This window comes from Herpailurus yagouaroundi, unplaced genomic scaffold (assembly GCF_014898765.1).
Source record: "Herpailurus yagouaroundi ecotype Mexico unplaced genomic scaffold, PumYag 139, whole genome shotgun sequence".
NCBI classification, from domain to species: Eukaryota; Metazoa; Chordata; class Mammalia; order Carnivora; family Felidae; genus Herpailurus; species Herpailurus yagouaroundi.
Window position 1 is genome coordinate 43,324,134 of NW_024412394.1, and position 27,292 is coordinate 43,351,425.

The 27,292-nt window shown below is 36.2% G+C and overlaps 1 protein-coding gene across 8 annotated transcripts in view; it reads left to right on the forward strand.

Moving 5' to 3' along the window:
* Positions 1–27,292, forward strand: part of DOP1A (DOP1 leucine zipper like protein A) — a 113,733-nt gene that overhangs the window by 19,736 nt on the left and 66,705 nt on the right. For 7 of the 8 annotated variants that reach the window (XM_040474034.1, XM_040474033.1, XM_040474038.1 and 4 more), the window contains exons 2-5: positions 11,930–12,120; positions 15,910–16,091; positions 23,799–23,969; positions 26,837–27,026. In XM_040474034.1, the coding sequence (XP_040329968.1) occupies positions 11,983–12,120; positions 15,910–16,091; positions 23,799–23,969; positions 26,837–27,026 (681 nt within the window). In that variant the 5' untranslated portion in view covers positions 11,930–11,982. Of the gene's footprint in view, positions 1–11,929; positions 12,121–15,909; positions 16,092–23,798; positions 23,970–26,836; positions 27,027–27,292 lie in introns of those variants that run through there. The other variant, XM_040474041.1, reaches the window with a different exon arrangement.

The window sequence follows — 27,292 nt, forward strand, 5'->3', positions numbered from 1 at the left end:
ACACACACACACACACACACACACACACACACACACACACACACACAGTGGTTTTTGAGTTCTAGGAGAGAAGTTAGTTACCAGAAACAAGTGAGAAAGGTTAATATGTGCCAGACACAGTACTAACTGATGCATATGCTCATTTGATTTTTTCTGTATGGTAATAATTATTATGGTCACATAACCTTCCCTCGTAGAACTGCTGCCTTTTGCTGCATCCCAGAGATTTTGGACTGTTGTGTTTTCATGTTAATTTGTCCCCATGTATTTTTTTATTTTCTCATAGATTTCTTAGTCGACCCAATCATTGTTTAGTATCATGTTGTTTAGCATCAATATATTCATGTGATTTCCAGATTTTTTCTTGTAACTGACTTCTAGTTTCATACCATTGTGGTCAGAAAAGATGGTTGGTTTGATTTGAGTCTTTTAAAATTATTGAGACTTGTTATTGAGACGTGGCCTAATGTGATGTATCCTGGAGAATGTTTGATGTGCACTTGAAAAGAGTTTGTATAATGCTCTTTTTGGACAGAATGTTTTGTATACATTGGGACTATCTGGTCTAATGTGTCATTCAAAGCCACTGTTTCCTTGTTGATATTCTGTGGATGATCGTGCCATTGATATAAGTAGGGTGTTAAAGTCCGCTACTATTATCATATTACTGTCAATTTCTTCTTTTTTGTCTGCTAACATTTGCTTTATTTAAGAGAGAAGGGAGCAGAAAACCTATCAGAAGAACAAATAGCTAAAAACTTTCCTAATCTAAGGAGGGAAACAGACATGCAGATCCAGAAACACAGAGAGCCCTTAAGATTAATCCGAGGAGGTCCCCACCAAAACACATAATTAAAATGACAAAAAGTAAAGATAAGTAGAAAATTTTTAAAGGAGCAAGAGAAAACAGTTACAAACAAGGGAAACCCTATAAGGCTATTAGCTGATTTTTTGGCAGAACCTTTGAAGGCCAGAAGGGAGTGGCATGATATGTTTAAAGTTCTGAAAGGAGAAAATGTACAACTAAGAATACTCAGTAAGGTTATCGTTTGGAATAGAAGGAAAGGTAAGGGATTTCCCAGAGAAAAGTTAAAGAAATTTATCACCACTAAGTCAGTCTTATCAGAAAATGTTAAAGGGAATTCTTTAACTCGAACGAAAAGACCATAACTATTAGAAAATTATGAGAGGAAAAAAATTCACAGGTAAAAGCAAACATGTAGTAAGTGTAGTAAATTAATCATTTATAAAGCCAGTATGAGGTGAAAACACCAAAGTAGAAAAATCAGCCAAGGTATACACAAAATGAAAAGATGTTAAATATGACATATACATAAATGTGGACAAAGGAGTAAAAATTTAGTGCTTTTAGAATGTGTTCAAACTTAAGCAACCATCAATTTAATAGAGACTGCTTATATATAAGATGACATATATGAATCTAATAATAACCACAAATCAAAACCTACAGTAGATACACAAAAAAGAGAAAGGAATCCCAGTATAACACTAAAGAAAGCCATCAAACAACAGGGAAGAGAGCAAGAGAAGAAAAGAACAGGGAAAAACTACAAAACAGGGAAAAACTACCACCTCAGACCTAAAGACACAGACTAAAAATGACGGATTGCAGAAAACATATACTGTGCAAGTGGAAGTGAAAAAAACCAGGGTAGCAATACTTATATCAGACAAAATAGACTTTAAATCTTTAAAAAAATGATTGTCTTTTGTCCCTGAAGCACACATTGCTGTGTGTGTTTATGGTTAATCTAGTTTAAAAGATTTTTATTAACCATAGATTAATGATAAAACAGCTTGCAGAATTGTTAATTCATTCCCAGTCTCAACTATTATACTTACATCACTGTGTATGAATCCAACTTGAGCTTACCTATCTGTTCCAAGTTATGTGCTGTGCCACATACAAATAAGTAGGAAATAGAGTTCCTGCTTTCAAAGACTTCTTCCCAATTAGGGGAATTGTGTATTGAATCTGTGAAACAAAATCAATGTTGAAAGGGAAGACAGTTAAGATTAGTTTTGGTTCATTTAAGTTCATTTTGGATTTCTCGCAGTACTTCAAAATACTGCTTTGTTTTGTTGCTGTTAAAGTCCAGGGTATAAAGATAAAATAACAATGTAAGTTTTTTTCCTGCATAAATTTTACATTATTTAAAATTTTTTTTTAACATTTATTTATTTTTGAGACAGAGACAGAGCGTGAACAGGGGAGGGTCAGAGAAAGAGGGAGACACCGAATCTGAAACAGGCTCCAGGCTCTGAGCTGTCAGCACAGAGCCCGACGCAGGGCTCGAACCCACAGACCACGAGATCATGACCTGAGCCGAAGTCGCACGCCTAACTGACCGAGCCACCCAGGCGCCCCAGACATTATTTTAAACTACAAGGGCCTGCCCCTCCCAATTGGGAATGAAAGTATCATGCATTAGGTCAGGGTTATTCTCTTTATTCTGCACCTAGACATAGTGCTTGGCACTTTGTGTACTGAAGTAAGTCAAGTGTTTAAGATAATTGTTGTCTGTAAAAATAGGATTTGAGGATTTGTCTGTTTTTATTTTTATGGATAAAAGAATTAAGGTAGAGAACTGGGTAGTTTGTATCATTCTGTCACAACCTTAACCAAAAATTTTTTTTGATTTAATAAATTCATAGATTCTTATCCTTTTTTCAGTGCCAACAGGTATTACTAATATAGGTTATATTCTCTAGAGTAGGGACTCTTGACCTTTTTGAGGATTTTGTTAAAAACCATTTTTGAGAATGTTATAAAATCAGTAGACTCTCTCCCCAATAAAATATAAGAGGTAAATTTTGCATGTAATTTGAGGTAATTCACAGGTCCCTAAGGCCCCATTATATAAAAATGTAGATGTACTGATATGCACACATATATACATACTTACCTTCATTGAGATAAAATTCACCTACCATACAATTCACCTATTTAAAGTGTATGATTTAGCAGTTTTCAGTACAGAGTTGTATGACCATCTTTACAGTCATTTTTATTTATTGAAGTATAGTTAAGATACAGTGTTATATTAGTTTCAGGTGTACAGTAATAATTCAACAGTTCTGTACTTTACTCAGTGCTTATCAAGATAAGGGTAGTCTTAATCCCCTTTATCTATTTCATACATACTCCAGCTGACCTCCCTTATTGCAACTACCGTTTGTTCTCCGTATTTAAGAGTTTGGGTTGTTTTTTTTAATCTATTTTTCTCTTTGTTCATTTGTTTCTTAGATTCCACATGAGTGAAATCATGATATTTGTCTTTCTCTGTCTGACTTTGCAAATGGCACTATCTCATTTTTTATGGTGCAGTAATATTCCATTGTGTCTACAGATACCACATCTTTTTTATCCATTCATCTATCAGTGGACACTTGGGTTGCTTCCATGTCTTGGCTATTATAAATAATACTAAATAAATAAACATAGGAGTGCATATGTCTTTTCATTTTATTTGAGTAAATTCCCACTATTGGATCATATGGATCTTAATTTTTTGAGGAACCTCCATACTGTCTTCTGCAGTGGCTACATCAATTTGCATTCCCACCAGTGGTGCATTGGGGTCTCTTATTCTCCACATCCTTGCTAACAACTTGTTATTTTTTGTTTTTTTGATTCTAGCTATTCTGATATGTATAAGGTGAGATCTCATTGTGGTTTATCTTTGGATTTCCCTGAAGATTATTAGTGTTGAGCATCTTTTTCATGGGTCTCTTGGCCATTTGTAGGTCTTCTTTGGAAAACATCTATTCAGGTCCTCTGCCCATTTTTTAATTGGATTTTTTTGGTATTCAGTTTTATAAGTTCTTTATGTATTTTGAAAATGAAACCCTTATGGTGTATATCATTTACAAATATTTTCTTCTATTCAGTAGGTTACCTGTTTGTTTCATTGGTGGTTTTGTTCACTGAGCGAAAGCTTTTTGTTTTGGTATGGTCCCAATAGTTTAATTTTGGTTTTGTTTCTCTTGCCACAGGAGACATATCTAGAAAATTGTTACTATGGCTGTTGTCAAATTACTACTTTTGGTTTCTTCCAGGAGTTTATGGTTTCAGTTCTCACATTTAGATCTTTATTCCCTTTTGAATTTCTTTTTGTGTATGATGTAAGAAAGTGGTCCAGTTTGATTCTTTTGCATGTTGCTGTTTAGTTTTTCCAGCACCATTCATTGAAGACTGTCTTTTCTCTATCGTATATTATTGCCTCGTTTATTATAGATTAATTGACCATATAAGCATGGGTTTATTTGAGCTCTGTATTCTGTTTTACTGATTTATATGTCTGTTTTTGTGCCAGTACCATACTGTTTTGTTTTCTACAGCTTTGTGATATATCTTGAAATCTGAGATTGTGATAACTTCCAGCTTTGTTCTTTCAGGATTGCTTTGACTACTCAGGGTCCTTTGTGGCTCTATATATAAATTTTAGGACTTTTTTATAGATCAGTGAAAAATGCTGTTGGTATTTTGATAGGGATTTGCATTAAATCTTTACATCTAGATTGCTTTGGGGAGTATGGATCTCTTAATAATATTGGATCTTCCATCCATGAGCATGGAATATCTTTCCATTTGTGTCATCTTCAATTTCTTTCATTAGTGTTTTACAGTTTTCAGAGTACCAGTCTTTTACCTCCTTGGTTAAACTTATTCCAATATATTTTATTCTTTTGGTGCAAATGGAAGTGAGATTGTAGCCTTAATTTCTCTTTCTGCTATCTCATTATTCATGTAGGGAAATACAACAGGTTTCTGTATGTTATGTATTCTGTGCTTTACTGATTTCATTTATCAGTTCTGATAGTTTTTTGGTGGAGTCCTTAAGGTTTTCTACATATACTATCATGTCATCATGTAAGTAGTGAAAGTTTTACTCCTTCCTTATCAGATGCCTTTTATTTGTTGTCTGATTGCTACAGCTAGGACTTCCAGTACTGTGTTGAATAAAAGTAGTGAGAGTGGACATCCCTGTCTTGTTCTTGATCTTAGAGGAAAAGCTTTCACCTTTCTACCATTGAGTATAATATTAGCTGTGGGTTTTTCATATATGGCCTTTATTTTGTTGAGGTATGTTCTCTAAATCTACTTTCATGAGAATTCTTATCATGAATCGATGTACTTTGTCAGATGCTTTTTCTGCATCTATTTTGATGATCTATGGTGTTTTTCCTTCCTCTCATTAATGTGATATAAACCACCCATGCAAATATTGAGCCACCCATGCATCCCTGCAATAAATTTCACTTGATCATGGTTAATAACTTTTTAAATATATTATTGGATTCAATTTGTGAATATTTTGTTGATAATTTTTGCATCTGTGTTCATCAGAGATACTGACCTGTAATTCTCTTTTTTTGTAGTGTCTTTATCTGGTTTTGGCATCAGGATAATGCTGGCATAATAGAATGAATTGGAAGCTTTTCTTTATTTTTTGGGAATAGTTTGAGAAGAATAGCTACTTAACTCTTTTTCCAAATGTTTGGTAGAATTCACTTGTGAAGCTCTCTGGTCCTTGACGTTTGTTTGTTAGAAGTTTTCTGATTAGTAATTCAGTTTCATTACTGGTAAGAAGTCTATTCACATTTTTCTCTTTGTTCCTGATTCAGTTTTGGGAGGTTACATGATTTTAGGTTGTCCAATTTGTTGACATGTAATTTTTTCATAATATCTCCAATAATCCCTTGTAATTCTATAGTGTCAATTGTTACTTCTCTTCTTTCATTTTCTGATTTTGTTTGAATTCTTTTTTTTTTTTTTAATGAGTCTAGCTAAAGTTTTGTTGATTTCATCGATCTTTTCAAAAACCAGCTCCTGGTTTCACTGATCTGTTCTTTTTTTTTTAATTTTTTTTCTTTTTAAATTTATTTTTGAGAGACAGAGACAGAGCACAAGTGGGGGAGGGACAGAGAGAGAATGAGACACAGAATCTGAAGCAGGCTCCGGGCTCTGAGCTGTCAGCGCAGCGCCTGACATGGGGCTCAAACTCACAGTGAGGTCATGACCTGAGTGGAAGTCGGATGCTTAATGACTGAGCCAACCAGGCGTCCCTCATTGATCTGTTCTATTGTTTGTTTGTTTGTTTTTTAGTTTTTATTTCTTTTCTGTTCTAATGTTTGTTTTCTTCTACTGGTTTTGGGTTTTGGTTTTCTTCTTTTTCTGGCTCCTTTAGGTGTAAGTTTAGGTTGTTTGAGATTTTTATTATTTCTTCAGGTAAATCTGTATTGCTATAAACTTCCTCCTAGAACTACTTTTGTTGCTTCCCAAAGATTTTGGACTGTTGTGTTTTCATTTTCATTTGTCTCCATGTATTTTGTTTATTTTTCTCTTTGATTTCTTGGTTGTTCCATTCTTTTTTTTTTTCCATTCATTTTTTAGTAACATGTTATTTAACCTCCATGTGTTTGTGTTCTTTCCAGATTTTTTCTTGTGAATTGATTTCTAGTTTAATAGCATTCTTCTCAGAAAGGATGCATGGTATAACATCAGTGTTTTTGAATTTATTGAGACTTGTTTTGTGCCCTAGTATGTGATTTCTTTTGGAGAATGTTCCATGTATACTTGAAAAGAATGTGTATTCTGGTGTTTTAGGGTGGAATGTTCTGAATATATCCATTAGACCCATCTTCTCCAGTGTGTCCTTTGAAACCACTGTTTTCATGTTTATTTTGTTTTTGGGTGATCTATCCATTGATGTAATTGGGATGTTGAAGTTCCCTGCTTTATGTATTTGGGTGCTTTCATGTTGGGTGCATAATATTTGTAATTGTTATATTTTCTTGTTGGATTTTCCTTTTATTAATGTATATAATTAATGCTTCCTTCTCTTTGTCTCTTATTACAGTCTTTGCTTAAAGGCTGTTTTGTCCAGGGGTACATGGGTGACTGAATTGTTTAAGTATTCAACTCTTGGTTTCAGCTCAGGCCATGATCTCATGTGAGTTCGAGTCCCCACATCAGGCTCAACACTGACAGTACAGAGCCTGCTTCGGATTCTACCCTTCTCTCTGCCCTTCCCCTGCTCATACACGCACTCTTTTTCAAAATAAATAAAAATAAAAACTTTAAAGGATATTTTGCTTGATGTAAGTATTTCTACTTGCTTTTTGTTTCCATTTGCATGATAAGTGCTTTTCCATTCTGTCAGTTTCAATCTGTACATGTCTTTAGGTCTGAAATGAATCTCTTGTAGCCAGTCTATAAATGGTTCTTGCTTTTTTATCCATTCTGTCACCCTTTTATTGGAGCATTTAGTCTATTTACATTCAAAGTAATTAATGATAGATATGTACTTATTGGTCTTCTGTTACTTGTTTCATACTTTTTTTTGTAGTTCTTCTCTGTTTCTTCCTGTTGCTCTCTTATCTGATGGTTTGTTGGCTCACTCTGTGATATACTTGGATTCCTTTCTCTTTATTTTTTGCATATTTATTACAAATTTTTGCTTTGTGATTACCATTAGGTTTGTATATAACATCTTATATATATAGCAGTCTATATTGATGATGGCTTAAGTTTAAACCCATTCTTTACTCCTCTCCCCCTCATATTTTAGGCATATGGCATCTTACTTTATATGCTTTTATTTTGTGAATCCCTTGACTGATTTTTGTTGACATACTTATTTTTACTGCTTTTTCCTTTCCTACTTATTCCCTCTTATGGTCTTTCCTTTCCACTCAAAGTGTCCCCTGTAATATTTCTTACAGGACTGGTTTAGTGGTTATGAATTCCTTTAACTTCTGTTAGGGAAACTCTTCATCCCTCTTTCTATTCTAAATTATGGCCTTGCTAGAGTATTCCTGGCTGCAGTTTTCTTCTTTCAACACTTTGAGTATGCCATGCTCATCACCTTCTGGTCTGCAAAATTTCTGCTGAAAAATCCAGTGATAGCCTTATGGGGTTTCCCTTGTATGTAACTGTTTTCTCTTGCTGCTTTTAAAATTCCTTCTTTATCACTACTTTTTGCCATTTTAATTACTGTGTGTGTATTTAATTCTTGGTGTGGACCTCCTTGAGTTGATTTGTCAGAGGTTCTCTGTGCCTCTGGATCTCGATTTCTGTTTCCTTCCCCAGATTCGGGAAGTTTTCAGCTCTTATTTCTTCAAATATGGTTTCTGTCCCCTTTTCTGTCTCTCCTCCTTCTGGGATCCTTATAATGCAAATGTTATTACACTTCATGATATGGCTAAATTTACCTAAGCCTATTTTCATTTTTTGTTATGTCTTTTCTTCTTTCTTGCTCAACTTGAGTGCTTTCCATTACTCTGTCCTCTAGATCACTAATCCGTTCTTCTGCTTCCTCTAGTCTACTATTTATTCCACCTAGTGTATTGTTAAAAATTTTTTAGTTTACTTATTTATTTTAAGAGAGACAGAGCCAGCATGAGTGGGGGAGGGGCAGAAGGAGAGGGAGAGAGAGAATCCCAAGCAGGCTCCATGCTATCAGTGCAGAACCTGACATGGGGCTCCATCACACGACCGTGAGATCATGACCTGAGTTGAAATCAAGAGTCAGATGCTTAACCAGCTGAGCCACCCAGGCACCCTCTATCTAGTGTATTTTTAATTTCAGTAATTCAGTTCTTCATCATTAATTGGTTATGTTCTCTCTTTGTTAAGAGTCTCACTGAGGTCCTTCACTCTTTTCTTAAAAGTCCAGTGAGTATCTCTATGACCATTACTTTAAATTCTTTATCAGTTGTATTACTTATTTCTGTATTGTTTAGCTCTCACTGTGATTTTTGTCCTGTTTCATTTGGGATATATTCTCTGTCTCTTCCATTTGTTTAACTGTGTCTGTTTCCATATGTTTGGAAAGTCAGCTACATCTCCTGCTCTGGAAAGTAGTGGCCTATTAAGAGGGCATGTAGTGACCTGTAGTGCTTTGTCCCCTGCTGACCAGTACCTGGCACTTCAGGGGTATCTCCTATGTGCATTGTCTGTGCCCTGCTGTTGTAGCTGAGCAGCTTTTGCCTTCTGTCCATTTGTCTACAATGGCTCTCTTTGCTTGTTATGGGCAGGATTTGGTCCTTGTGTTGCTAATCGGCCAGCCTGGGACCACCTTGGACTTAACTTGAACATTTGCCAGAGATGTAGTAGCACAGAGGTGTAGGAGAATGTGAGGGCAGGGCATCTGGTGCCAGCAAGGTTGTCAGCCACAGGAGGGTTCCTGCAGCTGCTGGGGACTAAGGCATGTGGGTTGGAAGAGGCTGATATACAGAAGTGTATGGGGGCAGGTCTGGTAGTGTTAGCAAAGTTTGTCCAGGTCTGCTATGGGTGATGATCTGGAGTAGAGTTCTGGCTGTTTGGGGCATGTTTGCAAGAGAACAAGTGGGCGGGGGCACTATGAACAAGTTAGGTAGCAAGTGTTGGTGCCCTGGCTGGTTGCTGCAGGTGTCCATGTGTTTATGCTACGGAGTGAGGGAGAGAAAGCTCATTTGTTCCTGGAGAAGTCTCCCAAAGATCCCTGCCCCTGTGGCACATGCTCTGAGATTAGTAAGCAAATCTCCCTCCTGGATACCCCAGGCTTTTGACAGATTGCTGCTGCTTTGCTGTATCTTGGGTGGAGCTATTTGTTGTGTTGTCTCTTTACGGCTGGGACTCAGTTTCCTCTGGCCCTCCTTGCTCTCTCATAAACCTCCTGATTTTTAAAGTTCCAGGTGTGTGTGTGTGTGTGTGTGTGTGTGTGTGTGTGTGTTTTACATTTATTTATTTTAGACAGAGCACAAGTTGGGGAGGGGCAGAGAGAGAAGGAGACACAGAATCCAAAGCAGGCTTCAGGCTCTGAGTGTCAGTACAGAGCCCAAGGTGGGGTTCAGACTCACAAATTGAGATCATGACCTGAGCCTAAGTCAGTCGCTTAACCGACTGACCCACCCAGGTGCCTCCTAAAGTTCCAGGTTTTTAAGTCCTGCCTGCGATTGTAAGAACTCACAAAATTTGACCCCTCTGGTTTTGAAAGCCAAATATTTGGGGATTCATCTTCCCTGTGCAGTCTCCCTGTTGTGAAAGTTTGTTTCTCTTCTCTTGTGCCTGGGGTGTTCCTCCCTCCCTCCTGTGTAAAGTCCCTTGGGTCTGTTTAGCTCCTAATCTGTCACCACCCTCCTACTCTCTTTGATATGGCCTCTTCCTTACATTTAGCTGTGGAGAGTTTGTTCTTCCAGTCTCTGGGTCATTTTTTTTAGTTACTTACACTAATGTGTTTATCATCTGGCTGTATCCATGGGACAAGGTGAGCTTAGTGTCATCCTACTCTTCTATCTTCCCTGGAAGTCCTCTTCTCTTTTCATTTTGTGACCATATCCTTTAAAGCAGAAAGGTTTTTCATTTTGATGAAGTCCAATTTATTTTGTTGTTGCTTGTGATGTTTTTATGTTATTTCTAAGAAGACTGCCTAGCCCTAGGCCACAAAAACTTACTCCTGTACTTTATTCTAAGACTTTTATAACTGTTACATTTAGAGCTGTCATCCATTTTGAGTAGATTTTTGTGTAGATATGAGGAAGGAGTCAACTTCATTATTTTACATGTGGATATCCAGTTGCCCCAAAACCATTTGTTGGAAAGACTGTTTTTACCTTTCATTTAATCATGTTGAGATACTCTGAGTCCCATTCTTAGACCCTCCTCCACATCCATGAATCCAGCTCTAAAGAAAGGTACAGTTAGTTAAAAGTCTGACAGGATAACAAAAATAGTGGAGGAGAGACCACATTGGGCCAAATTTAGTTGAGCCTCATTTAAATCCTTACTACTACTCTATTAGTTATCTAGTACTATATAACAAATTACCCCCAAGTCAGGGGCCTAAATCAGCAAGATTATTATAAGTCATGAATTTGAGAGACTTTGGTTATGTAGCTCTGTGTCAGGACCTCTTATGAAGTTACAGTCAGTATGTTGGTTGGTACTGCAGTCAAATGAAGGTTTGCTTGGAAATGGGAGATCTGCTTCCAAAATGACTCACTCACATGACTGTTGGTAGAAAGCTGCAGTTCTTTACCACTGGAACCTCCCCATAGGACTCATGTAAGTGTTCTCACAAGGTGGCAACTGGCTTTCCCCAGACCTAATGATCTTAGTTTAGAGACAATAAGGGAGGAAGCTAAAGTTCTTTTATAACCTAGTTTTAGCCATGACACATTATCACTTCTGCCTTGCTATTTTTGTCAGAATTGAGTCAAAAAATCCAGCCCAAGGGGCTAGAGGATTTGGAACCACATTTTTAAAATCAGTATCAAAGAATGTATGAACATGTTTTAAATTACCATGTGTATTTGTCAGTTTTATCAAAAGTAAGGTCAAATTCCGAATAGGTGATGTTCCTTTATACTATAAATGCTCATTTATTGTCTAATAAAATGAGATGACCTTCAAATATTTTTTTAAGCTTTATTTAAGACTCTCTACACCCAACGTGGGGCTCAAACTCAAAACCCCGAGATCAAGAATCACATACTCTTCAACTGTGCCAGCCAGGTGCCCCTCCAAGTCATTCTTTTTTTATTTTTTTTTTTCACTGCATGTCCTTGATATATCAAATCCAAACCAATCTTAATGTATTTATGTATCAAAACAAGGCAAAAGAGTATGTCTATCACAAATATTGTATCAGAAAATAGGAGATAAATAACATGATTTCTAAGCTGAAATAAGTACCAGAATATTTCCTATTCTTTTATATCCCTTTGTTCTCACAGCCATTTTCCAGTTTGTGGGAAGGAACACGTGAATTCTTCATGACTCTGTGTACTAGTTGACCAGTTTTGACCACTTCTCACTCAAGAAACATTTTTAAGTTAGCCAATAGTTTTATAGCAAGAGCATATGAACTCATTTTAATACTTTACTTTGTAACTTTGGTTCCTTCTGCAAACTTTTTTATAGGTGATGATTTTACATGACTTTGGAACTGGTCTCTAGTGGAACGCTGTGGGAGGATGAACACAGAAGAGCTGGAGTTACTGAGTGACTCCAAATACAGAAACTATGTAGCTGCAATTGACAAAGCACTAAAGAATTTTGAATATTCCAGTGAATGGGCAGATTTGATATCGGCACTTGGAAAACTTAATAAGGTATGTCCAGAAATTCAGAAATCTGAATTTCTACTTACTGGATTTCTCTAAAGCTTGAAGTAAAGAATTGTAAAAACATAACTAAAGCTTACGATTACTTTTGGTACTGCTATTTTATTTCATGAATTGCATGCCTGAACAGCCAGGCATATTTTGAGGCCAAAACAACATTACCATTAAAAACATGAGACTAGGAAGCAAACATGCTAATAACTCTGAGGGCTAACAAGTTTCTGTAATTGAGCAAAGATATGGTCCTGGAGTTCCTGACAACAAAATTAGAAACTGGTGTAGAAAGTGGTAACTTGAAATGTGCTTTACAAATGTTATGTAGCAGTAAGGAAAATTTTGTATCCAGGCAATTCTTAGATATATTCAGTACTTTTTTTTACGAAAGTGATAAGTAGTCACTTAGGCCTTGGGGGTTGGCCTTGAATGTTTCCTCTTAACATGTCTGGTTTTAATCCACTATTATGATGGCATTACAGATCAATTCATAACTTTACATTTTTACACTGTTTTTTTGTTTGTTTTCTTAGATCAAACTTGGCTCACCTCGTACTTACAGTTTTGATTTGGGGAATTTTTGGAGTTTTTGTTTTGTTTTGTTTTGTTTTTTTTTTTAGCAGTTGTTACTGAATTGGAATGTTTTTAAATATTAAATGCAGTAGGGAAGGTGATAAGAAATGAGAGCTCTCCCCGTAACTTTTAACATCAAATAGCTTAACATAGAATTATTAGGAAAGAAATTATCCTAAAATACATTCCAAGTACACTATTGCTTGACCTCATACATACTATAGATAATTAATGTCTTCCAGAAAAGCTTTCATTTTTAATGTGCCAAGGATTTATCTTAAAATTAGATGCACAAACTTCTGTTTGACATGTTAACTTGTAACATTTATCATTTAGGGTTTGATAAATTCTCAGATTTTTTTTAATAATATCCTCAAGAAATTGCATCCAAAATTATGAGTATGCTTAAAGGTAGTTAGGTTCTTTCTTGCTCTGAAGAGTCTCTTTCTTTCTTTCTTTCTTTCTTTCTTTCTTTCTTTCTTTCTTTCTTTCTATGTTTATTTTTAAGAGAGAGAGAGAGACAGAGACAGAGCGTGAGCAGGGGAGGGGCAGAAAAAGAGGGAGACACAGAATCCAAGGCAGGCTCTGAGCTTTTGGCGCAGAGCCCTATGCAGGGCTTGAAATCATGAAGTGTGAGATCATGACCTGAGCTGAAGTCCGACGCTTAACCGACTGAGCCACCCAGTCTCCTTCTGAAGAATCTCTTTCTGAAGACTTACTAGGAGTTATATTTAAAAACAGTTTATTTTTTTTTAATTTTTTAAAGATTTTATTTTATTATTACTTTTTAATACTTTTGAGAGAGAGTAGGGGAGGGGCAGAGAGAGAGGGAGACACAGAATCTGAAGCAGGCGCCCGGCTCCAAGCTATCAGTACAGAGCCTGACGTGGGGCTTGAACTCACGAAGCATGAGATCATGACCTGAAGTCTGACCCTCAAGCAACTGAGGCATCCAGGCGCCCCTAAAGATTTTAAGTAATCTCTACACCCAACATGAGGCCCAAACTCACTCAGATCAAGAGTCACATGCTCCACTAGCTGAGCCAGCCAGGCCCTCCTAAAAGCAATTTATTAAATGTGGAAATTAATAGACCTAATTAAGTACATAAGTAGTTCTTATACTTAATATTTATGAAAACATTTTATTGTATCCAGATAACACAGAGGAGGATATGCAAGTCATTGGGAAAACTTAAGCTGTGAACAGGCAAGGATTGTATTTAGTATAAATTTGTTGAAAATAGTCTAAATACATGTTTTAATATAAAATGTTATTTATTAATATACTACATTTTCACCTCATTATACATTTTTTTCAATTCAAAATTGCTTTTAAAAAGAACGTTTTCCAATTCAGAAATCCTTTTAGATAATGGTGCTATAAAAAAATCATGCTATATTTTACTTTTCTTTTAAAATTTTATTTCGTATTAACACAGTTTTTTTATTAAAGCATTTTATGTTATAGATCGTTAAATTTCCTTCTGCAGAAGTAATTATACCTTTCCTTAAGATATATGTGAATATTGGGGTGTCTGGCTGACCCAGTTGGAAAAACATATTTCATTTCAGGGCCTTGAGTTTGAGCCCCATGTTGCATGTGAAGATAACTAAAAATAAATAAATTTAAAATATGTAAATACTGACTCTTGGTTACTGTGTTTAAAATTGAGATTAAAACTTTGGACACACGGAAGCAGCTAGTTGAAAAATGTTTTTCATAGCTGTGTTCTTGCCAGTGTTTTGCCCTTAATTTGCTTTTCATTTCTAGATTTAACTTTATTTGCCTTCATTGCATCTAGTTTAAAACTAAATTAAAAACTTGTAGTGGGAAGACTTTTGAAAATGTTTTATGTGGGGCACAGGGGTAGCCCAGTCGGTTAAGCGTCCAACTCTTGATTTCAGCTCAGGTCGTGATCACATGGTCTCATGAGTTTGAGCCCCACATGGGCTCCACATTGGCTGTGTGGAGCCTGCTTGAGATCCTCCCTCTTCCTGTGCTGTCTCCTGTTTGCACTCTCTCTCTCTTTCTCAAAATAAATAAACTTAAAAAAAATAAATGAAGAAAATGTTATATTTAAGTGGACCTCAGAGCCTTCACTTTTGTTAAAAACCTGGAGATCTTGTCCTGAGTTTTCTACTGTACTGCCTTTGACAGATCATTTTATGTATTTTAATTTCAGTTCTTTATTTTGTAAGATAAAAGATTTTTTTTAATATTTCTTCTAAATCAAATTCTAGCATATTATCCTGTTTTCATTGTGCATTTATTCTGTAATGTTCTATCAGCACTGTACTATAATACTTTGAAGAATTAATTTATGAGTTCTTTTTTGTTACTTAAATAACTAATCTCCTTTGGGTGGTTTATAAAACAGGATCTTCTGTAAATTCCACCCTAACCATTATCTCTAACTAAATGTTATGTTCGAATAAACACAGTTGTGATTGGTCCACTTGGGAAATTAGTAAAAACAAATGGGTAGTTATAATCTTTTGTAGATTCTTGTAAGCATTAGAACTCCTTGCTGACATACGATATCTCAAAGCAGTGGTTCTCCCTCTTTCAACGACATATTTATGTTGAGGTCCAGTTTCCCTCATATCTTTGAAATAGTGTATCAAAAATAGATTGACATTAAAGATTTGCAAAAATCAAAATCATTGCCTCTCTTCTGAATAAATTTGTTGGCAAAATATTGTGTTTTTTTTTTAATTTTCTTTTTTAATGTTTGTTTATTTTTGAGAGAGACAGAGACAGAATGCGAGTGGATTGGGGCAGAGAGGGAGGGAGACACAGAATCCGAAGCAGGCTCCAGGCTCCGAGGTGTCAGCACAGAGCCACACGCGGGTTTCAAACTGACGAGCTGTGGGATCATGACCTGAGCCGAAGTTGGTCGCTCAACCTACTGAGCCACCCAGGCGCCCGAAATATTGTGATTTTTTTTTAATAAAAATGGTATTTCTGTTAATGTGGAGTGGGTTTGGTTTTTTTTTAACAAAATAATTTTTTTGCATCCTCAGTTTTAATTTTAAATATGGTGTATATTGATAGATGTAACTAAGACAGGAGTTCTTTGACATCTTTTATAACTTTTTAGAATGTAAAGAAGTCCTGTAAGGATTTTTTGAAAATTCTGTGCTAGGAAATGGAAATAAAAGATATAAGGTTTTTGTTTTTCTCAGCAGAATTAAAATGTTTTCTTCAAGGTTTTACAAAATAATGCAAAGTACCAGGTAGTACCCAAAAAGCTGACTATAGGCAAACGCCTAGCTCAATGCCTACATCCAGCATTACCAGGTGGAGTTCATCGAAAGGCACTTGAAACATATGAAATTATCTTTAAAATCATTGGACCCAAGAGACTTGCCAAAGATCTTTTTTTATACAGGTAAGAATAATTTTTTATGTATAAATAAAATATATTTTTAACGGTGTTATGCTTTGTGCAGTAAAAGCTAAAGTACTGAAAACTCCTTAATGAAGTTTTCAGGTATCAATGTCAAATATTTTGATAGTTAGGTGCTTCAGAAAAATTTAGGATATTCTTTAATGTTAAATTTTTTTCTTTTTCTATGTCATTTATGATTTTTACTTAAAATTGTTGAGACTACAGTACTTTCTGCCTTTTTAAACTTAAGGACTACCCTGAGAAAAAAATAAGATACCTTTATCTCTCAGCAGCTTTCAATGTAGTTGACCATTCTTTACCTGGAATAGCCTTTTTCTATTGGTTTACATTCTCCAGTTTGCTTTCTCAATCTTGATATGAACATATGGAATTTTTTTTTTTTTAAGTTTTATTTACTTTGAGAGGAGAGCGAGCAGGTGGGGAGGGGTAGAGAGATAGGGAGAGAGAATCCCAAGCAGACTCTGTGCTGTGATAGCACAGAGCCCCATGCAAGGCTCAAAATCACAAACCATGAGATCATGACCTGAGCCAAAATCAAGGTCAGACACCTGACTGAGCCACTTAGGCATCCCTGGACATACAAAATTTCTTAAAGTTTGCTTAGTCTTATGTTTTCACTTTATATTCTTTAGTTGGGTGGGCATATTCACACCCATGGTTTAAGTGCCGACTCCCAACTTGGGATCACCAGTGTTGGCTTCTGCTTTAAACTTCTGGATTACTTGCCATCTCTATGTGGTTCTTTAAAAGCAGCTGAAGCTCACCCTCTTCCAAACTAAATTCATTTTCTATAAACCCAGCCTTTTGCAGTGCACTAAAGTTCAGTAAATGCCACCATTGTCCATCCATTTACATGAGCCTGAAATCCAAGGGTTACACTTAATAACTTGTTTTCTTTGCCCATATTCTTCTTCCCATGTACATTCTCTCACTAGGAGATCTGTTTCATTGGTGAAGCACAGGAGCAGAGGAATCAAAATAGTTTGTCTTTACCACTAAGCAGCTCTGTGATCTTGGATCATTTTCTTCATCTCTCTGTGTGTATTCTCAATTGCAAAATGAGAATAAGATTACCAGTTTCACAAGATTGTTAATAGAATTAAAGATGTAAATATATATAAAATGTTTAGAACAATGTGCAGCATATAGGAAGTACTCAATAATTGTTACCTATTGTTCTGATAGATGTTCCAATACATCTACTTATTTCCACCCTCACTGGCAGCGTCTATTCTAAGTAACCTTTATCTCTAGCTTGGTCTTTGTCACTGGCCTTCTAACATTCACATAATATCTCGTTCTTACCCTTTTATACCCTTTTCTCCATACAGTACCAGAGTAAACTTTTTAATACATTAAATAGATGTCATTCCCCTGCTAAAAACCGCCATTGACTTCTTCCTGTTACTTAAAGTCAAAATCAAAGCCCTTACTATGTTTCTAAAGTTTTATATATTTTGGCCCTGCCCCTGTCAATTACCTCCAGCTCTGCCACTTTCTACCCAATTTACTCCATTCTGTAACACAGGTCTCTTTGTTTATTGTTCCTCATTTTTTTCTTTTTCCCTTCACTCTGTAATGCTCGAATCCAAATCACTGATTAAATACCAGATCCCCAGAGAAGACTTGCCTGGTTATCCTATCTATAAGAGACTTTCTTCATCTTCATCATTAGTACTCAGTGGTTTTACTGTGATGTATTTAGAGGGAGGTATCTGTGTTTATCCCAGTTGGGATTCATTGGGATTTTTAAATCTATGAATCAGTGACTTTGATCAATTCTGAAACTCTTAAAATTGCCTTGATTCCATCTATTCTGTCTCCTCTTTTTGGAACTATGAGTAAGCATGTGTTAGATCTTCTCACTCTGACTTTCCCATTTCTGATCCTCTCTTCCTTGTTTTTAAACATCTTGTCTGTGCTGCATTCAGGGTACTTTCCTCTTACCTAGCTTCCAGGTCACTAGTTCATTCTCTCTCTCTCTCTTTTCATATAGATGTAAAATTTTTTCTTAACCTTATTGAGATACAATTGACTGCAACACTAAGTTTAAGGTATACAACATATTATTTGATATATGTATATACTGTGAAATGATTACCATAAGTTTAGTTAACACATCCATCATAACCTCAGTTGTGATTTTTTTTCTTATGACGAGAACTTTTAAGGTCTATTCTCTTTTAGCGACTTTCAAATACAGTATTGTTAACCCTAGTCACCATCTGTACATTACATCCCTGTAACTTATTTATAACTAGAAGCTTGTACCTTTGACCACCTTCACTCATTTCTCCTCTCCCAACCTGCTAGGCAACCACCATTCTCTTCTCTGTTTTCATGAGTTTGATTTTCTTAGATTCCACATTTAAGTGAGACCATACAGCATTTGTCTTTCTCTGTATGACTTATTTCACTTAGCATAATGCCCTAGAGATCCATCCATATTGTCACAAATGGCAGGATTTGTTTTTTTCCATGATTAATTATACTCCAGAGAGAGAGAGAGAGAGAATGTGCGCGTGTGTGTACATGAGCGTGTGCACGTGCATAATCATGTGTGACACTTTATCCATTCATCTGTCAGTGGACACAAGTTTCCATGTCTTGCTATTGGAAATAATGCTGCAGTGAACATGGGAATGCAGATATCTCTTCAAGATCCTGATTTCACTCCCTTCAGACATATAGCCAAAAGTGGGATTTCCAGGTCATATTGTAGTTCTATTTTCAATTTTTTGAAGGACCTCCATATTATTGTCCATAATTGCTGTACCAGTTTACATTCCCTCCCACAGTGTACAGTGATTCTATCTTCTCCACTTCTTCTCCAGCATTTGTTATTTCTTGTCTTTTGATAATAGTCTAACAGTTGTAAGATGGTACCCCATTGTGGTTTTGACTTCTTTTTCCCTGATGATTAATGATCTTGAGCACATTTTCATGTGCCTATTGGCCATTCCAGTACCTTCTTTAGAAAAATGTTCGGGTCCTTTGCCCATTTTTTAATTCGATTATTGGAGGTGTTTTTGCTATCCAGTTATGTGAGTCCCTTATATTAATTTTGGATGTTAATTCTTTATTAGATATGTGGTTTACAAATATTTTCTCTCATTCGATGGATTGACTTTTTGTTTTATTGATCATCTTTTACTGTGCAGTAGCTTTTTCATTTGATGTAGTCCTGGTTGTTTATTTTTGCTTTTTTTGCTTGTGCTTTAGGTTTCATATCCAAAATATCATTTCTGAGACCAATATCAAGGAGCTTTCCCCCTATGTTTCCTTCTAAGAATTTTATAGTTTCTGGCCTTATATTTAAGTCCCTAATTCAAGTTAACTTTTGTGTGTGGCATAGGATAGGGGTCTAGTTTCATTCTTTTGCATGTATATATCTAGTTTTCCTCTTTCAGTCTTGACATTGGTAACTCAGACCTCATTTCTTTTTTTTTTTTTTTTTTTTTTTTTACTTTGGTCAGTCTTGTCATGGGTTTATCACTTTAGTTTTTTAATGCAAACTTTTAGCTTTGCTGATTTGCTTTACTGTGCATATATGTTTTATCTTTAAATTCTGCATGGATGTCTTAAAAATACCATCTAAAGTCAGTAACAGGTTTTTAATAGTAATAAATACTACATTCCAAAGAGAAAGCGCTTAAAAAGAAAAGCTGAGAATTGCTGAATCAATGTGTGTAATTCTCTATTAACTGATAGATTTTCCTTTCTTTTCTTTTTTTTTAAATTTTTAAATTTTTAATTTTTTTTAATGTTTTTATTTATTTTTGAGACAGAGAGAGACAGAGCATGAGCAGGGGAGGGGCAGAGAGAGAGGGAGACACAGAATCTGAAGCAGGCTCCAGGCTCCAAGCTGTTGCACAGAGCCTGACGCAGGGCTCGAACTCACGGACTGTGAGATCATGACCTGAGCTGAAGTCGGATGCTTAACCAACTGAGCCACCCAGGCGCCCCTGGATTTTCCTTCCTTAATGCAATATTTTTCTTTTATAATTCATGCCTGCTACTTTTTCAACTTTAAAATAACACAAATTTTACCTTAAGAAACATAGCTATTTTACAAAATTGCAGTATATCTGGAGGATCTGGGTGACTCAGTCGGTTGAGTGTCTGACTTCAGCTCAGGTCATTATCTCACAGACAGTGGGTTCGAGCCCTGCGTCAGAGTCTGTGCTGACAGCTGAGAGCCTGGAGCCTGCTACAAATCTGTGTCTCCCTCTCTCTCTGCCTCTTCCCTGTTTATGCTCTGGTATCTCTCTCTCTCCCTCTCTCTCTCTCTCTCTCTCTCTCTCAAAAATAAACATTAAAAAAAAATAATAAATTACAGTATATCTGATTTTGTCACTGGTATGTTACGTAAAAATAGTAAATTATCTCTAGAATACCACTTCTAGAAAACCATTTCTAAATATGGCAGACATTCTCACATACACATTATGGAGTAAAATTATATTGCTATTCTATAGTTGTTAAAAGCATACCTAATTTAAAAACTAAAGTTTATATTAATGTTGGACTTTTTATTTTTCATTAAGTAATTTCTTTAATCTCAAGGTTTATGGTTTAGCATAATTACATACAAAGACTTTGTAAACTTGTATAAACTATATTTTGATAAAAAATCATCTTGCCTCTTTGGGCTTATTTTTTTAAACATGATACTGTATATGGTCGTGTTACTAAGAAGGCTAGATGTGCAGTTTGAGTACCACAAAGTCTTAAATGTGTATGTAAAGTAAAGTATGTAAAATTTTGGTAAAACAAATTTGGACCTCAGGCTGGAGAGAGATTTTAGAGCGGTGATCATTTAGGTGGCAGTTGAAGCCATGAGAATAATTGAGATCACCCAGGTACATTGTAAATAAGAAGGAAGGAAAAGGAGGACCATTCTGTGAATATTTAGTCAGTGAAGGGGAACAAGAGTCAGAGATAGAAAATGTAGCAGGAAATAGCTAACATGGAAGCCAAAAGGGAAGAGAGTTTCAACAGAAAGTTGTGGGTGACAGTATCAAATATTACAGGCAAAGCAAATAGTAAAAGGGCTGAAAATAGAGCATAGGATCTGGCAGTTAATAGACGTTGCTGATGATAATGAGAATAGTTTCATTAGAGGGGGTAGAAGTATCCTGATCGAAGATCCGATGACAGGTGATAAATAGGGGAAAATGCATACTTTTTTTTTTTTTTAATTGAAATGGGAAGATAGGTTCAAGCCAGAATTCAGTGAAGATAAAGGATTTGGGATTTTGTTGTTGTAATTTATTCTCTTTTTAGACTCACAGATAACCACAATTGTGTTGAAAGGCAAAGATGTAAGTGGAAGAAGATAGATAGAAGTTATCAGAAAGGGGGCACCTGGCTAGCTCATAGTATGCAACTCTTGATCTCTGGGTTGTCAGTTTGAGTGCCGTGTTGGGTGTAGAGATTACTTAAAAAATAAAATATTTTAAAAAAGAGAAAGAAGTTAGAAGTGTGAAAAGGAAAATGGATGAAGCAGGATTCTGGCAAAGGCCGGCATTGGGTGCTGCAGTTTATGGAGGAAGGTAGCTTTGAGGAGGCTTCAACTATAAATTTAAATCAGACTGCCTAAAATTGGAGGCAGGCATGTGGGAAACTCAGGGAGTTCTCTCTTGATGACCTCTATTTACTGTACAAACTAGGAGCAAGAGATTCTTAATTCATTTGTTAAGCAGTCACTAAGTGCAAGAGGACTTGGTGCTAGGGACTTAGGATACAGAAACAGAAAGATAGTCATGGTACCTTGCTTTCTGATATTTACGGAATTACTTATTAGAATTAATAAAAACAGAATTACTTACTGGAATAAATAACTATTGGGTACTATGGGAATATAAAATAGGGAGCCTAACCTAGTCTAATTAAGAGACATTCTCCTCCAGGGAATGGCTTAGGCTAATTCCTGAAAGTCTAGGAGTCAACAAAAAGGATAGAAGTAAGGGAGCAGTAATTGAACCTGTCAGAACAGCTTGTGGAAAGGCCTGGATGCTAAAAAGAGCATGGAAGGATTTAAAACAAACCTGAAAGGAATTCTTCAGTATAGCTGGAGCAGAGGGTGCAGGAGTAAAATGGGTGAGTTTATGTGAGCTGTACAGAGATATGGAGTAGCAAAATGTTAAAACTGTGTTAAACTAGACTGTATCCTAAAGGCAACAGGAAGCCAATGAAAAGTTTTACTGAGGACAGCTGCTTCAGGGCAATACTGAAGGAGTACTTGGTAAGTCATGATGACTGAGCTGTATATAATGGTGGTGTCTTCTAAGAAAAAGTGTGGTAGAGATGGAGATAATTTACAGTATTTAAAAAATATCTAGAAGAGTGACTTGGAGAGAAAACTTGGTGATTGATTATAAGTTAGAGAAGATTTTTTTTTTAAAGGGTGAAGGATCACTTTTAAATTTATAGCTTTTTGGTCACCCAGACAGATGGTGATGCCATATTTTAAAATTGTGACATTTGAAGACTGTGAAATAGCTAGCTAGCTAGCCACTGGCTTTTGAGTCTGAAACTTAGGTGAGAAATCTGGGTTTAATGGAAGTAGAAGTCATCAATATGCAGGATATCATTTTGAGCCAATCGGTATAACTTGTTATTTCATCAAAATATAAATTAAGGTTTATATACATATGTAGGTGATGAAATTTTGGGGTGATGGTGGCGTGGTCCAGAGCCGACAGCCAAGAAAGAATTCTTAAAGACATCTTTGGTGCAAAAAGGCGATTTTATTAAAGCATGGGGACGGGACCCATGGGCAGGAAGAGCTGCACTGGGGTCATGATGGGTAACTGATTATATACCTTCAGGTTGGGAGGAGGTCAGGGATAGAGTAAGTCTCGAAGGTATTTTGGATGCAAGGTCTCCAGGACCTTGAGGGGCTAGCTTTTGCTAGGGAAATGCCATTTATTACCATTTAATAAAATGTCAGTCATGAGACCCTTCAGATGGATATCAGGAGGCCATAAGCTTGGAGTATGATTGCGAGCACATATCTTGGGGCAGTTGAGATAAAGGAAGTTTCCAAAGGAATTTTTTTTTTAAATTTTTTAATGTTTATTTCTTTTTGAGAGAGAGAGAGAGAGAGACAGAGTGAGCAGGGGAGGAACAGAAAGAGAGGGAGACACAGAATCCAAAGCAGGCTCCAGGCTCTGAGCTGTCAGCACAGAGCCTGACGTGGGGCCCGAACTCATGAACCATGAGATCATGACCTGAGCCAAAGTGGGACACTTAACCAACTGAGCCACCCAGGTGCTCCTGAGGGATTTTTATATGTTAAAGTAGGCTTACAGGATCCTCAAGGTTGGGTTAATGTTAAGCTAAGATTCTCTTTTGCCCCTAGCAAAGCAAAACTGAGCTCCTAGAGAGAAGTCACACTGCCTGTTTCATGGATTTGTCAATGGGCTGTAGGCAATAAGGGGATTTAATGTTTCATTAGCCTTAGTTTCCCACATCACCATGGCAAGCACCCTTTCCTTTGTTCTTGGGTAGCCAGGAGTGTTCAAGGAATATCACACATATTCTACCCGGGGGAAAGGGTCTGCCAGCCTGTATTTTGCCCTCAGCTTGCCCCACTCTCCCTCATCATATGTGCATATGAATTAATATTTTGTAGTTAATGTGCTTCTCCTTACCCCCATTTATTTCTATGTTTTTAAACAGTTCTGGATTATTTCCTCTTCTTGCAAATGCTGCCATGTCTGTGAAACCAACATTGCTAAGTTTGTATGAGATATATTACCTGCCTTTGGGTAAAACACTGAAGCCTGGTCTACAAGGATTGCTAACTGGTATTCTGCCTGGCTTAGAAGAAGGATCGGAGTACTACGAGAGGTGAAATGGTGCTACTGTTGTTGCCACTAAGTGATCAAAGGCCTGGATTTGTCACCAAGTATCCTTGGATCGATAATGTTTTAACATCACAAAAATTAATTATTCTAGACCCTTGAATATATCACGTGAAGATTTCTGTAGCAAAAAATAATTATTGTAATATATCTATTTTGTGTATTGCACTGAAAATATAGCTAAGAGCACAGACTTGGGAGATAGATGACTGGGTTCAAATCCTAGCTAAAAAGAAAGCTTTTTTAACATGGTCTGAAGTTTTTTATGTTTCCTCATCTATAAAACACACATAACACTTATTTCATTCTGTTATTATAATAATGAAATCAATCCAGTTCCTAGCACATGTAAGTCGCTCAAAAAATTGTGACCCATAATTTAAAATAATACAGTATATAAGAATTTAAATTAATAAAAGAATGGGAAATTGAACCATGTGCCAACAGTTTTTAAATTCTTAGTGATGGAAAAGAGCCTAACACCAAGTACAGTGATGTTTTACTGGCTGTTGACATGATGCTCTTGATATTTTAATTTTTCAAAGAAAATGAATTAATGCATCTTGGAGCCTATTATTTCTTAGGAAGTTTATAGTTGTAGACAGCACATGATGGTGTTAACTATCTTTAATAGCTTGTTACTGATGTTCTCACCAAAAAGGAAATTATGAGTTGAGGTAGCAAACATAAAAAAGGCCAAACTTAATTTTATGAGTACACTTAATGACTTAAATTTAATTTATTCTAGCGCACTCACCAGTTACTCTATTTTATGGTGGTTTATATGTTTCTGTAATATAGTCAGACTCTAACCCTGAAAATACTAGATTACGCTCCTGAGCTACTTTGAGAAAATATAATTTTGGTCCTCAAAATTTATCATTTTCTTTTGTTAACTTTTTTACTTACTTGCTTACAGTTTTAGAAACATATGTTTTATTTCATTTAGTGTATAAGTCCATTTTATTTTAAATTTTAAATTGTATTCTAAGGGAAGCACTTAAGTTTGCTAGTTGCAATTAAAAATATAACAGTGAATAATGATTTTTAGGACTATAGTCTGTGTTTTGTCTTGTTAATGTGTTTTAGTCAGTTTGAGCTGCTGTAACAAAATTCCACAGATTGGGTAGCTAATGAACAGCAAATTTATTTGTCCGAGTTCTAAAGACTAGAAGTCATTATCTGAGTACCGGCATGGTCATATTCTGGTGAGGGCCCTCTCCCTGGTTCGTAGCTGGTGTCCTCACATAGTGGAAGGGGCTACGGAGTTCTGTGGGATTTCTTTCATAAGAACTCATGACTTACGCATCTCCCAAAGGCTCCACTTCTCCTGATGCCATCATTTTGGGAGGATAGGGTTTTAATATGACCTTTTGAGGAGACATTCAGACCATAGCATTATGTTTTAGTAGCTTTTCAACACAAAGTATAATAAAGGGATTGATAAATGTGTTCTTTTAATCTATAGATATATTAAGGCCAGAAGGGAGTACAGTGTTAGGTTAAGTCACAGAGCAAGTAAACAGTAGAACGCATTATCAGATTCTTTTGATTCTGACTCTACTACAGTGTAATAAGTTTTTATGTATTACATTATTCTATATTTGAAACTAATCATAAGTAATTTTTGAATGCAGTCCTTAATAAAGCAATAATATATCTTTGATTTTGTTATAGGTATAATTCATTAAAGTTTTGTAAATTATAAGATGTGAGGGCGATCTGGCTGTGATATCTGTCACCCCATTGATTTGATCGCCAGGGTTGATTTAGCTGACCTGGCTCGCTAAGCAGGTGTCTCCCTCTTCCCTCACCACTCCATGTGTGCCCCTCCCAAAGCTGTGTGCTTAGTTGAAAGGGATGACCTTCCCGGATAGAGGAGTACTGTTCTTTGGTCAAGGATATATGAGTAGCTACATTCCCCTGCTAGAATCCCCAAGACACTCTCAAAGTTATTATGAGTTGCATAATATGATTTCAAAGAAAAGGAAACATTTGGAAAGTGTCCTTTAAGAATTTCATAGAAATCCAAGAGAAAATATTTTCTGCTACAGGATTACTGTTAACTAAAATGTATATGGTGGTCTGGGATGCCTGCGTGGCTCAGTCTGAGCATCTGACTCTTGATTTCGGCTCAGGTCATGATCCCACCCAGGGTCATGGGATTGAGCACCATGTCAGGCTCTGTACTAAGCATGGAGCCTGCTTAAGATTCTCTCTTTCTCTCTCTCAAATAAGATAAAATGAAATAAAATTAAATTAAAAATAAATAAAAATCAAACATAAATAAAAATTAAAAATAAATATGAATGGATATGGTGTTTAACAACCCACTAATGTAGATAGGACTTGGGGTGTTCTTTTTGTTGTCATTGTCTTCATTTTACAGATCAGGAAACTGAGGAAAGATTAACTGATTTCTCCAACTTACAGCTAGTAAATGGGGGAGCCAGGACTTAAATCCAGTCCTCTAAAGTATGTGCTTCTCCCAGTCTATCACATTTGTCTCCAGGGCACAGCATGTAAACTATACTGTGAATGCTTTCATACATTCCAGAAAAGAAGAATTTATTTTTAACATTGTGAAACTAAATGCTTCTCTCTTTTTTTTAATGTTTATTTCTGGGAGAAAGGGAGAGAACACAAGTTGGGGAGGAGCAGAGAGAGAGAGAGGGAGAGAAAGAATCCCAAGCAGCTCTGCACTATCAGCGCAAAGCCCGGCATGGGACTGGATCTCACAAACCATGAGATCATGACCTGAGCCGAAGTCAAGAGTTCGATGCTTAACCAGCTGAGCCACCCAGGTGCCCCCTAAATGCTTCTCTTCTTAAGCCACTCTGTTTTGTACCTCAGAACAAACACTTTGCTGGAGAAGGTTGCTGCTGCAGTGGACCAGTCTGCGTTCTACAGTGCCCTCTGGGGGAGTCTTCTCACCAGTCCTGCTGTGCGTTTACCAGGAATCACATACGTTCTCGCCCATTTGAACAGAAAGCTTTCCATGGAAGATCAACTTTATATAATTGGCAGTGATATTGAGCTAATGGTAGGTCTATATGTGGTTGCTCATTTAACATACTTCTCAAGAGCCAGGCACACTATTACAGACAGATATTGAGAATCGTGCCACAAACAAAGTTCCTATTTTCACGGAGCTTACACTTTTCATCAAGGAAACTTAAAGACAAAATTAGTCACTAATTATTCTTTTTAAAATCTTCAAAAATTTCTTTTCATGGAAAAAGAATTGTAGGTTATATGTTATCTCCATCCGTTATTCAAGCAAATAAATGGTCCTTATTACCATCTTGC